General features: G+C 37.4%; 1 protein-coding gene across 2 annotated transcripts in view; it reads right to left on the bottom strand.

Annotated features, from left to right (window-relative positions):
- Positions 1 to 14,463, bottom strand: part of AK5 (adenylate kinase 5) — a 95,582-nt gene that overhangs the window by 43,480 nt on the left and 37,639 nt on the right. For both annotated transcript variants that reach the window (XM_065673620.1, XM_065673618.1), the window contains exon 7: positions 1,461 to 1,551. In XM_065673620.1, the coding sequence (XP_065529692.1) occupies positions 1,461 to 1,551 (91 nt within the window). The remainder of the gene's footprint in view (positions 1 to 1,460; positions 1,552 to 14,463) is intronic.

Here is a 14,463-nt window from a genome sequence, read left to right as displayed (position 1 = left end):
TGCAAACTGTTTACCTTTTGTCAGTCTCTTTGTCAGAGCAGCACCTTTATCCCACTTCTTTCATCCTGCTGTTCAGTACTTAGCTCATTTAAGCAGGGAATCAACAGGTATCTATTAATACAATGCTATACATTGTGAATGCCATTTTAGGTTTGAAGTCATTCTCTTGCCTCTAGGAGTAAGGCTAAGCACAAAAGAGGTAAGTGTGCCACCTAGTCTTTATTCTTGTGTGCATCTTATCACAAAGCTGACCACTAGAAACATGGGGTTTTAGCTAATACACTTAATATCATTCTCAATCTTCCACCCCCTGTCTTGATAATTCATCTTTTTGTAATTTTGAACATTATAAAAAATAGCCTTACAGGTGGGTGTTGTAGGTTAGCTAGCTCGGAACGCCCTTTCAAATCTTTAAAATATGGCCTAATCATTCTTTCTGAAGCACTTCTCTTTGCAGGTATCTTGCTAGCAGAAAAAAGTAATCCCCCCCTGTGTCAAAAAAAGACAACAGATGTATTGCTACTACGAGACCACATTGTGCTTCATCAATTCCTTCTTCCTTAGCAGCTCCCAGATGATTGTTCATGATTACAAATAGCTGGAGCTACCCTGTCTGCCAAATTGTTGTAGATGAGTTTTACCTTAAACAGGGGGGAGATCATATACACAATTTTTTTTTTCTACTGCACATATCTAATTTTTGTTTTAATAAAGCTAGTAAATTTTACAGGAAAATATTTCACTTAAAATTTCTTTTTCTTTTTGTGTGCTGTTTCTGGAGATGTTTATAACCTCATCTACGTATATAACCCTCATGGTCTACCTGGAAAGCAGCCAGGGATGCCATCTGTAAAAAGAAAAAGTTGTGAAGTTACCAAGGAACATTTTCCTGTTCCCCTCAAGGAAAACATTTGACAGATGTTATGGATTTTCACTGCTTTGATTTTTAGCTTCAATTCTTTTGCAGTCTTTTGTCCCTCAAAGGCTTTTACTTTGAAGACATTCAAGCCTCAGTAAGCACAAATAATAAATATATAAATAAATAAAACTCCCAAACATATGACTAATATTAACACATAGCTTCAGAATCAGCGCCAGTTATTAGGGAGGAAGTATCACTAGTCTCATAGGACTGGTTTTATGGTGAACACTGAGGTATCACCTGAAACTGCTGACAACTGGAACTGATCAACTTGCGAAGATTTTGTATTAATAATATAGTTGTTTAGTGGACTATCTACAGTATCTTAAGGTGAACTTGTAGATAAACAAGATGTTAGGTGGGTTGTATAACGCTTCCAAGTGTAATGATACTTTTTTGCCCTTAATTATGCAGCCGTTTGAGAGTGGTCAAGACTTTGCTACAGTACATAAACACATACTTGAGGAATATGAAAAAGGCATCTCACCAATGTCAAATGCAATATAAAAGGTAGCTTTTTAAATCTTACTTAACTCACCTGTTGCAGCCTCTTTGTTTGCAAATAGTTTATTCTCAACTGCTGAACTTATGTCAAAGAACACTTCTTCTTCATCTCTGTCTGCATCAAACTTAAAAAAAAAAAGTAGGTAATCAGACACTGATTGCTACTTGGCTATGTTTTACAGAAATATGGTTTTATTAAATTAAAGGACATTTAATTACAGTTGCTCTGGATTTTTTCTTATTTCTTGAATTGAGGCCAGGTACATTACTATGGAAAAAATGGAATACTGTAATCTCAAACTACAGGAGCAAGCAAATAATGGTCACTGCAGATGACTATTTTCAATCTTTCTGTATGTTCAGTGACATCTGTTTTAGGATGTGGAATGAACCCCAGGGCAAAAAACATTAGATTAGTGCTTCCAAACTCATGAACTTCAGCGGGCTTTTTCTTCAAGTCCGAGACTGCTGTGCACCTCTTCAGATGTCTTGCCAATACCCACCTGCCATGGTAAAGATAATAGGCAAGAGGAAAAGCCATGGAGAAAGAGGTTCAAATCCTAATAGGACCTTTGCTGCAGATGCTAGCCTTTATATAGATGAAGTTATTTTCCAAGTATCTCTTAATACAGCATGATACTTAATTTTAGAGAGATACTGAGCTGCTTGTCCAACACCCACCATTGCAAAATCAGTATCACGCTTTGCCTTATGATGACTTACGTGTTAGCTACATTACTTGTCACTGGTAATGAGATTTGCTTTCTTATGGAATTTTCCATCAGCACCTCAAGGTAAACTCAGAGGTAAATATCAGCCCAAGAATTTAAAGTGGCAGATGCCAGAAAATAGTGGAAAAAATAGGGAAAGAATATCAAAAAGACAAAGAAGGATTCTACAAACTGTGTCTGTGTGAACAAAAGAAAATAGAAGCCTGTTGGAGACCAGAGAGTGTGGCAACCATTGTAGAAATTTTGCTGCGAAGAAAGCTTAACTTCAACACCTGTGTGCTCAAATCTTCATTGGTATTAGTCACAATTTAAATCTTTATGGTTTTAATATTTAGCTTTATGCTTAGCTCAGCCCTAGACTTGATTACTATCACAGATAAGTCTACTATAATCATCAATACAGAGAATTTTCTGACTGGCTTTTCGAATTGAGTTTCTGGCTCTGACCCTGAGGACCAATAAGAAGTTCATCCTGTGATGTGAGCAGACATTGATCTATTCTTGAGGAATTTTTTAGTCATTCAGTGTTACTCAAAACTCAAAGCCTTATTTTTTATTTATAAAGCAGAAATTTGTGTTTACCTGTTAGAAGGCTTACATCTTAACTTGTGTCAAAACTGGGGCTTGTGGAAGAACATGTCTTAAAGTTGTTGGGCTACCATTAAGAAATTTATTACCCATGCACGAAGAGCAGCTTTGAAATTTCTTTGTTGATGTCCTGGGTTCAGCAGTAGCAGTCATTTTTCTCTTTTAAGAAAAGAGTATTGATCTTTGCATTAGCCTGTGCCTGAGGAAGTGTGAGGATATGCATTTCTGTCACTTCTCAGCAAAAAATGTACATGTGTCATTAGATACGGTAGGGAAGACTTATCATAAAATATAATGTTTGTGGGTATGTGTACACATAAAACCCAGTAAATTGTAATTGGGTTGTGTCTGATTGTTACTGTGTAGGTCACACCACACTTGGAAAGATGACAGGTTTGCTTTCTCATTAGTACCATTCCTCTGAATAATCTAGTTTACCATGAAAAAAAACACATGATCAATCTCAAAATGTTCTGAAGATTCCAAGAATTTGAAACATCGACTTCCCCCATTCAAAGAACACCAGCTGTGCTTCAGTACTCTGAAAATCTGGGGTTTGTAATGAAAGCCTATATTGTCACCCAAAGAAAACCAATTATTTGAAGCTTGCACATAGACTCAGTTTTCCCATCACAAAATGAGAATTGTAATACCCTGAGCCACAGGAAGACAGAGCAGCTTTCAAAGAGAAATTATTTTTGAAAGAAACCAAGTAACCATGTGAGTTCTGTACTTCACCAAATTGCTAAACATTTTAAAATGAAATCCTTGTGATAATTATTGGAGGCTTGAATGAAACATAAAAGGTACTCAAACAACCCTGTTCACAAAGAACAAACAGCAGTAAAACCTGTATTTTTAGTAGACCATGTCTATAAATCAATAGGTTCCTTTCCCTCTGAAAACAAATCCCAACTTCAAAACATAGCTCTTGGCAACTGAATTATCTACTGTATCTTTATGGATGGCTTAGTTCAATTATAGTCAAGGCCTATGTTTTATAGAAAAATGATTCTGTTAATCATGCTAGTGAAAGCACTTGCAAAACACAAGACACTACCTGTATTGTTATCTGAATTGATATCATCTTTACCAGTGATACAGGAAGAAGCAAAGTACCTTTTCCCTGTGAGGTCAATGGGGTTTCAGGTTTGAACTCTCTCTAGTGTTTACCTCAATGAGGCACTAATGACGGTTTTGTACTTCACTGTCTCTATTTTGTTGGACTGGGAAAGATGAAGGACAAGAGAATCATATTTGTTTATGAGCCAGCCTAAATCTCTAAGCCAAGAAAGGCTTCACAAACCTTTCTGAAGAACATCTGGGGGCTATGCTTGGTAAGAATCCAGTAAAGTCTTTTGCCTGCCCAACACAGACATGTGGAAGTTGCTGGGCAGCAATCTCCACATCACTTCTATGAGTGGTCCTGCTTTCAAGATTTATCTCCCTATGACAAAGGAAAGTAACAGGGGCTTTTTCTACCTTCTCTATCCTCAGTCAGTTCAGTAATGGTGTTTCTGTGGGAGAAAGAGGTAATAAAGCATCATTTGGGAGGATGTGAATTTAACAACACCCACATGCTGTAGTTACACCACATACTGTTCTGCTTCCACCTGGTTTGGAGGAACACATCCCAGGGATTAAAGCAGGAACAAGAACAGATCTCTGAATCACAGAATGGTTATGGTTGAAAAAGGACCTTAAGATCATATAAGATTTCCTTTTAGCTGATTTTCAGCTAGTTTTGCTTTACTCCAACATCATGATTAAGTAAAGAAATTACCAGTAGAAGTCACGTACCTCAGTATGTATTGATTTTATATTTTTTTAAATAAATGGTGACTGCAAGAATGATGGGTTTTCTGGAAAGCTTATCCCAGTTTCATGTGAACATAGTTGAATTGGAGGATTTGATGCTGGCAGAGTTATATCTCAAAATGATGGAAAATATTTTCTAGATCTGTGCTGTAAATAATTCTAGGGAATAATAATTCTAGGGAAAGTAAATAGTTCTAGGGAAAGCAGGTTGTACTTGCTGCTCTCAGAGAGAAAATGGTTAGTGTTTCTAAATAAGCACCCAACAAATCCCAGCCAACAGAAGGAGCTTCACAGAAAAGTACCTGAGTTGTTGAACATTGTGAATCTCACTGATCAATGCTGATCAATTGAGGTTTGGTAATACCAAATATACCTCTGTACATATTGGTTTCTTCTGTTGGTTGTTTGTTTGTTTGGGTTTTTTGTTTGGTTTTTTTTTAATATAAAACCAGCTTTTTCCTCATGCATATTCTGGGGGAGCATCAAGGAAACTGCAGTTAACTAGAATTTTGGGCGAGGGTGAAGTGAATCAGTCTCGCACTGCCCCCTGAAGACTGATTCAGCCCTAATGCCACTGCTAGTCTCTGCAGATGGTTTATCCAAAATGACAGCCCCAAAATAAAGGGAGATCATAATAGTCTTTCAAATTAGAGCACAGGGAAATTAGAAAGAAATCTGCTTGTAGAAGATTCACAGGGAGCTCTTCTTTGTGCACTTTGAAATAGTTAGGAGAAAACATAGCCCTCCCCCCCCCCCCGCGCCAGGCAAATAGGTGTAGTTAAATAACATCTGCAACAGTAGATGACAATGTCCTCCATTTTTGAACATGACGAATGTCAATGAAAATAAAATAAACCATGTCCAAATTAAAATAATGGCATTGGGCTGATTGCTCTATGGCAATATTCCCATCCACCTCAAAATCAAATATGATTACAGGAATTGGATGATGAATGCTCTATTTGCTCTCTTTGCTGGCAAAGATTCCAACAATAACTGCAATTCATACATGTCTTGAGCATTTTCCTAGTCATTGAAACATGTCACATATAGAAATGCCCTAAATATTCTACATTTAAAGGCACGGGTGACTGATTATTAGACCCACTTGCTGCAAGGTGGTCTTTCGACCCCTTGGACTTGCCTCAGTAGAAAAGTTATTTGTCACTGGTCTTCAACAGCAGGAGTGAGCACAGACTGCTAGGTCTCTGACCACTGTAGTCAATGCTGGTCAGGAGAAAAAAACAAAGGAGTTGCTTTGAGTTTTATTTAAGTCACTTCCTCAGGTACGGACCTTCCTGTGGTGCTTGACTGATCTTTGGCTGTGGAAAACAGGCCATCAGACCTCCAGCCATACAAATAGGATAGGAGATTTTTTTTATTTTTTTTCTGTTAGACAAAGCAATGTCTCTGAAGGGAGATTTATAGTGAACAATTAAGTGAACAGGAGTTGGGCTGTGGTGCTTAGTCAGGGGGTCTAATTAGATGTAGGAACAGGAGTGCTGAATGTAAGCCAATTGCTAATGACATCAAGGTGTTTGGCACAGGGGGTGATAGCTCCTGGATGCTCAGAGCACTGCTAGTATCCAGAGCTGATAAACTGGAGGGAATTCCAGATGGGCTGTGAGAATGATTCCTTGCCTACCATGTCCAATAAGGGAAGAATTAGGGCTGAGATCAGAGAAGGCTGAAAAATAAGTTTCCTGTACCTATCTATGGGAAAGAGAAATTTTAGAAGAAGTTGTTATTTGAAGCAGACAGAATTGTAATATGCAAGGATGAAAACAAGTGAGTCAAATTCAGAATTGAAGCAAGCAGCAAAATTTATTCCTATGCCAGTTTCTTTACTGCTTAATTAACCATAATTGGCAATGGATTTCCCATGAATTGAAAAATTTACATACTGTTCCTAAAAAGAATTGATTAGAGTCTGCAGTTTAAAAATTGCTCTATATAGCCATAGCTGTCACTTCTAACTTTATAATCATTAACCAGCTATATGCAGAAGTGAAACACAATTATTGTTTACGAAGTGGAGAAATCATCCATATATTGTTACCTGAAACAGAGGAGGGTGTGACACAAAAACTTGTGTCACAGTTATTCCATGCTTTTCAAACAGATAGCTAGTTTAGAAGTCTGATTGTACCAATGTCGGAGTGTTGGTAGTTTTTGGTGGAAAAGGTGACAATCCTTTAGGTGATAACATAAAGAGATTCATAAGATTGAGCAAGTTATAATTTTTATGTGCTAGTAGCTACAACTGTGACAAGAACAACTCACTGTTTTTATTCAGACTGGTTTAGGCAAGAGTTTGTTTCTGAAGGAGCAAAAACATGAAATAAGAAATAGTTTTATTTTAACCTTGGTAATACTAAAAAGTGAAGTGAGACACATTTAAGTATAGAAGTGCTGCTTTATGATTCCCAGACACCCACATAGAAATGCTTTTATTAATGCTGCTCCATCCCTGATTTGCTTCTCTTAATAATTACAAGCTGACTGGTGCAATTACTGCTACAGAACTACCCAGGGAAGCTGTGAAAGCTCCATCTCTGGCAGTGTTCAAGGCCAGGTTGGACAGAGCCTTGGGTGACATGGTTTAGTGGGAGGTGTCCCTGCCCATGGCAGGGGGGTTGGAACTGGATGATCTTAAGGTCCTTTCCAACCCTAACTATTCTATGATTCTAACCGTGGAAAAAAGGAATTAAAAAAACCCAAAAAAACAGCAATATGGGAAAACAGTAAAAACATGCGAGGAAAAATACATAAGGTAGGGTAATAACCATTGGGAAGGGAGGACAGGAAAAAAGAGTTGAAGGCTTGTATAGGAAAAATAATAGAGAGGGACTGAGGAATGAAGCCGTAATGTGCAGACTGGGAATTCAGGGAACATTTCTCTATTATAAAGTACTTACAGAATCATAGAACGGTTTGGGTTGGAAAGGACCTTAAGATCATCTAGTTCCAGCCCCCAGAAAAAACACCCTCTGGGGGAGCCACAGGCAGTAGGACGCAGTTCCCCACCACCCTGCCACCAGCAACGCTGCCCCAGTGAGCAGCCACAGCCCCTGCCCCAACTTTTAACAGTACTGTATAATAAAAAGCAAAACAAAACAAAACAGAAACAAAAAACATCCAAAACAACATAAAATGGGAGGAGGGGACATAGGGAAGACATATTTCTCTGTAATCCATTCCTTTAGTTCTAACATTTTCTATGTTTTGTATCAAATACTCTGAGATCTCAGATTAATTTTTTATAAGATCTTGTATCACATACAGAAGAAAATCTACAACTGAAATTACACTAGAGCTTACCAGTGATTAATAAAAAATGATGCAATTAGCAGAGGTCATAAATTTGTGTTGGACAGAAATTTAGAAAAGAAACTGAATGGAGATTTTATCACCATTAATACGAACCTAAGGAATACTCCGGGTTATCTAAAATAAACCAATTAGCACCTTATTTTTTACCACAGCAGTTCCACACAGGATTCATAAATTATTGCAGAGTCCCCACGGTTTATCATTAGAGTTTCTCAAGTTCCGTTTGTCAACTGAGTGTCTGTTGCTACAAGTGCTACTTGTAAACAAGTGTGAGGCTGAATGTTCGCCAGCTCCGAGTGGAGTTGATAGTTCTGTAGGGGCTGCTGGCAGTTTTTGTTTATCCCAACCTTATTTACTCAAAATAGGTGCAATTTGAAGCCACTAACTATGTAATTTTTGAACACACATGGACAGAATCCAGTGTGGTAATAAAAAATTAAAATTGAACCATCCAATTCAAGTAATATCTTCCAGTAACATTAGTGAGAACTGAAATGACCCTCAGAAAGAGTAAATAAGCAGTTATAATGGAAACTACCAGCTAACTGCTTTATACTACAAAATGTGAAAATACAAACCTGCACACCCATATGCACAGACAAATCAAACTTGCTCTGCTTCTCTAGAAACGAAAAGATGGACCCTGAATAGATTTCGGGATTTTGTTATTGCTGATATGAAATGCAAAAATTATGTCTGATTCTGGCTCACACCCACATTAGTACAGAAGACATCTTGGGACACTTGTTCCATTGCTAATCATCTCCCTGTTCTATCAATTTGGCAGTAAATAGACAACACAGTTACTACAAAAGAGAGGCTTTGGGGTTTTTTTTCCTCTTAAAATTATTTTCTATTATTTCATACTAAACTCAGGAACTTAGTGTCATGACATACAAGTATGAAGATGTTCTGATAGTTTAATTCCCTTCACAGTAAAACTCGGTTAAGCCAACTTGTGGTATGGAACTCATGATACGAACACTATGACACCAAGTAAATGGTACGTCTTACCTAAAGAAACAGTAAGAAGCAGAAGTAGTAGTCCATCTTTGTAGTTTTATGTGGAGTAATAGCTTTTGATAGGCAGAAAGAGGGGCAAGTCTTATCTTTATGCTGTGATGATGTTGAGCAACACCCTGACCTATCAGTTTTCAGCTATTAAAAATGAGTGTCTCAGGCAACGTGGCGGTGAGAGTTGATGGGACACTGCAATTAGAGCAGGAAATGGGCAAACTGAAGGACAGCTAGATGTGATTGGGGGTGACAGCAGAAATCGATAATTTGGTGGCATGGTAGGTAAAAAAGTAATGAACTGGGAAGAAAGCAATTACTTGTTTGGTAGAGAAGCTGATGGAGAGAGTGGTGCCACAGGGTGGTTTTAGAACTTCCATATTTTTCATGACACTAAGATGCAAAACTTTTCTCTCTGAGCAGATATTTAAGAGCACTGGCTGCTTAATTTTTTCCCAATAAGGATACTAATCTGCATAGCTGGTGACTATTATGTGGAAAGCAAATATATTGCTGTTTTATTTCTGAAATAATTTTTGCATCACATTTTCTGTTTCCTTAGAGCTGTGAGTTTCCAACAAGTATTGTCCTCCACTACAGTTGTATCTCTTAACTTTTTTAAGGTGATGTCAGTTTAACATAAGAATAAACAATTCACAATGTTTCAGCTATTCCTTTACACTACTATGGCCCCTACAGTAAATATTCTTTTTCTTTCTGAAGCTGACATCAGGAATCAGAACTGAATTAGGCACCATATGCATTAGTTCACATAGTATTTACGGGACATGATTTGTACGCATTTCTTCTGGGTTATCTGACTTGTCAACTTTTAGGACTAACTTTTCAAGCTATAAGTACAGCCAACATCTTTTACATATGAACTCTCTATGCATATCCACTTCGCAATGATTGAAAATTTGCTCCTTAACATGCAGCACATTTGTCCAGCAGCTCCTAGCCAAAGTCAGCTACATTAATAATTTTTGAAGATTAATTAAAACCAGGAGATGCTTTAGCACATCCACATATAGAGACCTTTTCTACCTTGAAAACACAAACACGCTTTCTTATTTTTAAAAATATGCATTCCACTGTCAGAGCAATTTTCGCTATGTGTTTGCTTTTTAAAGGGAATTCATAGAATCGCAGAATTGCCTTTAGAGGCAAATGGTATTACAAAAATCCAGAACAGTCATGTCAAGCATAAAGACAGATCACTGCTGGAGAGCTTGAACAGAAAACTGAATTACAGTCTGAGTTTGGAGATGCTCCATGATTTATTTGTCACTCAGTTCCTGTAGAACCCAGGAAAACACTCAGCCTGAAGGAGAGATCATCTTACAGTGGCCACCACTGGGACTAGAATAAATGGTTTGATTTTTTACTTTAATGCACTTAACCCTCCAGGAAAGGAAAGACATTAGTGACTACAGAAAGTCAGGTATGACTGCATGCTGTCCAAATCCTCATACAGCTTCAATAGCCCTCCGTGTCTTAGCTTGCAATATCCATTCCTTCCTCTTACATTAGTGGAGCTCACAGTGACACTGCAGATGACGAAGAATTAATGTAAAATTCAGAATTTTGAAACCCAGGCAAAGGGCAGAACAGCACAAACAAGTCTCATGAAGCTCAGTCGATAACAGCTGTAGTTGTCTTTGTTTGCTATACTCAGTTCAGCGGTATTACAGGAAGATCTAGAACTACTCAACTCTTCCCCAAATGCCTTTGTTTTTTCATTCCATAGCAATAATGCTCTTCCTCCAGTAAGGTTTTTTCTCCATCTTTACCTAGGAAAGCTTCTGACGGGGCTTGGATGTGTCCTTGTTCTTCATAAGTTCCTGGGAGCTCACCCTATTTCATGTAAAACAGGAGATTCTTTGGGAATAAACTAGTTAAGGTCTGCTTGCTACACTGTAATTCCACTATTTCCTCCAGTACCATATGAGATATTCCCATTCCCAGAGCACCCAGTTCAGTGAAATAGCTCATCACTAATACGTTCAAATAAATGCTTAATACCTTTAGTTTTTAATATTGAGTGCAACAGTATTTCCCAAAGGGAATGAGCCCCAAAGCTTTGAGACATTAACTAACATGTTTGTGTGTAGAAAGATGTTTTCCTGAATGAAGTTTAAAAAATACCTGTTTTCTATTGCCTGTATTGCTCTTGGAGCTTCTGTGTCACAGTCCCTTTCATTTAAAACAAAACCAAATTGTTTCCTAGTATCAGCTCCAAGAGCATATACAGATCACAGGCAGGCACCCCAAATAAATATATAAGAACATTGGTTTCCCAGGGAAAGTCCATACAATCAACAACTGTAATCCAAATATGGCAACTAAAATACATTTTAGAAAAACTTGGGAAAAAACCCATTTCTTTCTATAAATATTATTTTCTTCCAGTGATAATCTGCACTCTGCTTCAATGAAAAGCATCGATACTGCTGCAAATACAAGTATTTTGTTTTCAAGATCAATAGCATTTCTCCTGTTGGCTTTTGCAGCAGAGCTTCTGAATGAAAAATAGTAAAATATTGTAGGTTAGTCTTTTACCATTAGATGATGTCATAACAACTATTACCAAAAATACAACTTTTGCCTGTGTCTCACCACAGTTCAGCTACCAACTGAAGGCTAACAGGAAAAGTCCTGAGTTAATTTCTGCTGTGAATGTAATTAGTTAATAAAGCATGAGAACTAGTGACTCGGATGCAAGAACAAGCATGGGGTATACTACAGGCTTAAACATTAGCTGCTGTGGAGTTCTTATACGCAAAATCTGTATTTAATTCAGGAAATAATTTGGTATTTGTAGGTGTCCGAGACCTTAGCAATATAGGTAATTTCATCTGCACTAGTTGAATTTCAGATTGTAAGAAGCAGAGCATTTGAAAATTATTAGCTTTTCCTGGTTTTTTTCCTGCCCATAGCAGGGGCAGGTTGGAACTAGATGATTTTAAGGTCCTTTCCAACCCAAACTATTCTATGATTATGTTCCTTGGAAGACAAAAATATATTTTCCTTGACAGCTAAACAATTCCTGAGTATTAAATAAATTCTGACCCAGGATAAGCAGTGTTTCCAGTGGTGGTCTCTAGATTAATAGACTTTGTAAATGGCATTGGAATAATAGTATTCAGCAAATGGCAGTTTGAGTTCAGGATGGGCTCACAAAGCCAACTCCCAATTGTACTGCCTCAGGAAGGACATGAATTTGTTTCCTGCAGCAAGAAGTGAGAGCACTGCTATTTTAATATCTGTACCAGTAAGTTCTGTTTATCTGTCTAAATTATTGGAGCATGTTGTTTCAGAGCACAAAGGAGACTGGTTTATAAATGAAAGCTGGCAAGCTAAGGAGATAGTGACAGGAACTATTGCTTTAGTCATCATGGAATATGACATTCTTGCATCTAGTGTGTATTTTCTGGAACCAAATGTAGGACAAAATCCCATGTGATTATGTAGGCAGAAAACATTTTTTAAATATCAAAAAAAAAAAAGTGGACGAAGTGGAACTGATTGACATAATTTATTTAACTTTTCAAAAGCTTTTGACAATATTTCTACTTAGAAGCTATTAAATTAAACATAATTGTAGGGAAGCACTGAATAATATAATGGGAAATGTCCAAGGGATATGTTGTCAACAACGAGTACAGAGAATGGCAACTATACTGATCAAGGAAACAGTACAAATCAGAAAACAAGGGCAGCTCACCCTGACTCAGGAAGTAAAGTCTGAAGAGGGACAAGAATATTTTCAGAAAATGTCTGTAATGTGACAATAGTGGCTGTCCTCTACATGCCTGTGAAAAGAAGTCCCTCTGCAGATTTCTTGTCAGCCCCTTTAACTACTGGAAGCTGCTCCAAGGTCTCCCTAGAGCCTTCTCTTCTCCAGCTGAACAATCCCAATTCTCTCAGCCTGCCTTCATAGGAGAAGTGCTCCAGTCCCCTGAACATCTTAGTGGCCACCTCCCTTGATCTGCTGGTCATGCTTCTTTTGATGCAGCCCAGGACATGGTTGGTTTTCTGGGCTGCAAGCACACACTGCTGGGTCATGCTGAGCTTCTCATCAACCAACACCCCCAGGTCATCCTTCTCCTCAGGGCTGCCCCCAACCCACAACCCATTCTTGCCCAGCCCTGTTTTCGTGCTTGGGATTGCCCTGACTGTATAGTTTCAATTCAGTTGATACTAGGCTTAAAGAGATCTTTTATTGCATTTTTATTTTAAGATTTTAATTAAACAAAAGGCATTCAAGAAAATGAAGATTTCTTTACCTTTGCAGTAAAATTATTTAAAGTGGGGGAAAAATGACAATGTGAATACAACTTGATATTTTTGCTTACAAAAGAGATTGTGCGGGATTTTAGATTCCCACCCTCATGTTGTTTGGTTTAAGCTGCAGTGAAGTAGAAACCAAAGTATTTTAAATATTATTTTCTGTAACTTTTTAAAATTCTGAATGAGATGATAATAGATAATCTGACTGTAAAAATCTTTTTAAACAAAAAACCCAGATGATCTTAAGCCTAAACCTCAGGTCAGGTTTCTGGCCTGAACTCAGTTTTCTGGCATGCTTTGGCTACCTGTTGCATTTTTAAGTAATGTATTATATGGCATTACACATCTGTCAAATTCAGCTGGTGGGTCTCACTCCTAATTACTAATCATTAATACAATTCCCTCCTTTTGCATATCATAAAACTTATTAGATCTTTGAACTCTTATGGAGTATTATACCAAAGGTAAATTATTTTTTCATTCTAAGCAGCATGTCTTCTCCAGATGCCTATCAAGCAAGAAGTATCAATGGTAAGACTCCCTCTAAGAGTGGACTTGTTATAATTTATACAACAAAGACAAGATTTGCAGAGTTTTCATTCAGATATGCTAGTTCTTAAGACTAGTTTTCAAAATCTTAAGTTAAAAAAACGCTTGCATTCTATGCAGTCATTACAACTAAGAAGGAAAGGGAAAATTTCCTTCTACCTGGACTACAGTGTTCTAGCTCCCAGAAACTGTTGTAAGTCACCATCCAAATTTCCAGAGAACTGCAATCTCTTATTTAATTCTATTAGCTTTGAGAGTAGTTTACACTGTAAAAGGAGAAAAAGAATTTAAAGGTAGATCCTAATTCTTTGTAAAATTTACTCTATTAAAATTATGCCAAGGGATTAGGAGAACTAACTGATTCCTCTAGCATGGAAAGTGAGAGTCTGCAGAGAGCCCATTTCTATATGCTGGTTGTACACGCAATCAATTTTGCTGACACCAGTTTTTAAGCAATTCCCTGATGTTAACTCAACACTCTATTACCTCATGTAATGAAGATCCTGAGTATTTGCCTGTGATTTAATTTACAAAAGTTTTCCTATGTACCCTTCTCTAAGCTGTACAACTTTTATAAGTGCACAGTCACTGAGGTAGAGAATTACTTGCTTTCCATAATTATGTCCCATCCTTACTCCAGTGAATAAATTATCACAAGCTTCTACCACTGCTTAAGACTTTATTTGTCCTTATTCATCCTTAAGCAAATCA

Source organism: Lathamus discolor, chromosome 3, assembly GCF_037157495.1.
Source record: "Lathamus discolor isolate bLatDis1 chromosome 3, bLatDis1.hap1, whole genome shotgun sequence".
Classification (NCBI taxonomy): domain Eukaryota; kingdom Metazoa; phylum Chordata; class Aves; order Psittaciformes; family Psittacidae; genus Lathamus; species Lathamus discolor.
The sequence above is the reverse complement of the archived record's forward strand: the minus strand, read 5'-3'. Positions and strand labels throughout refer to the sequence as shown.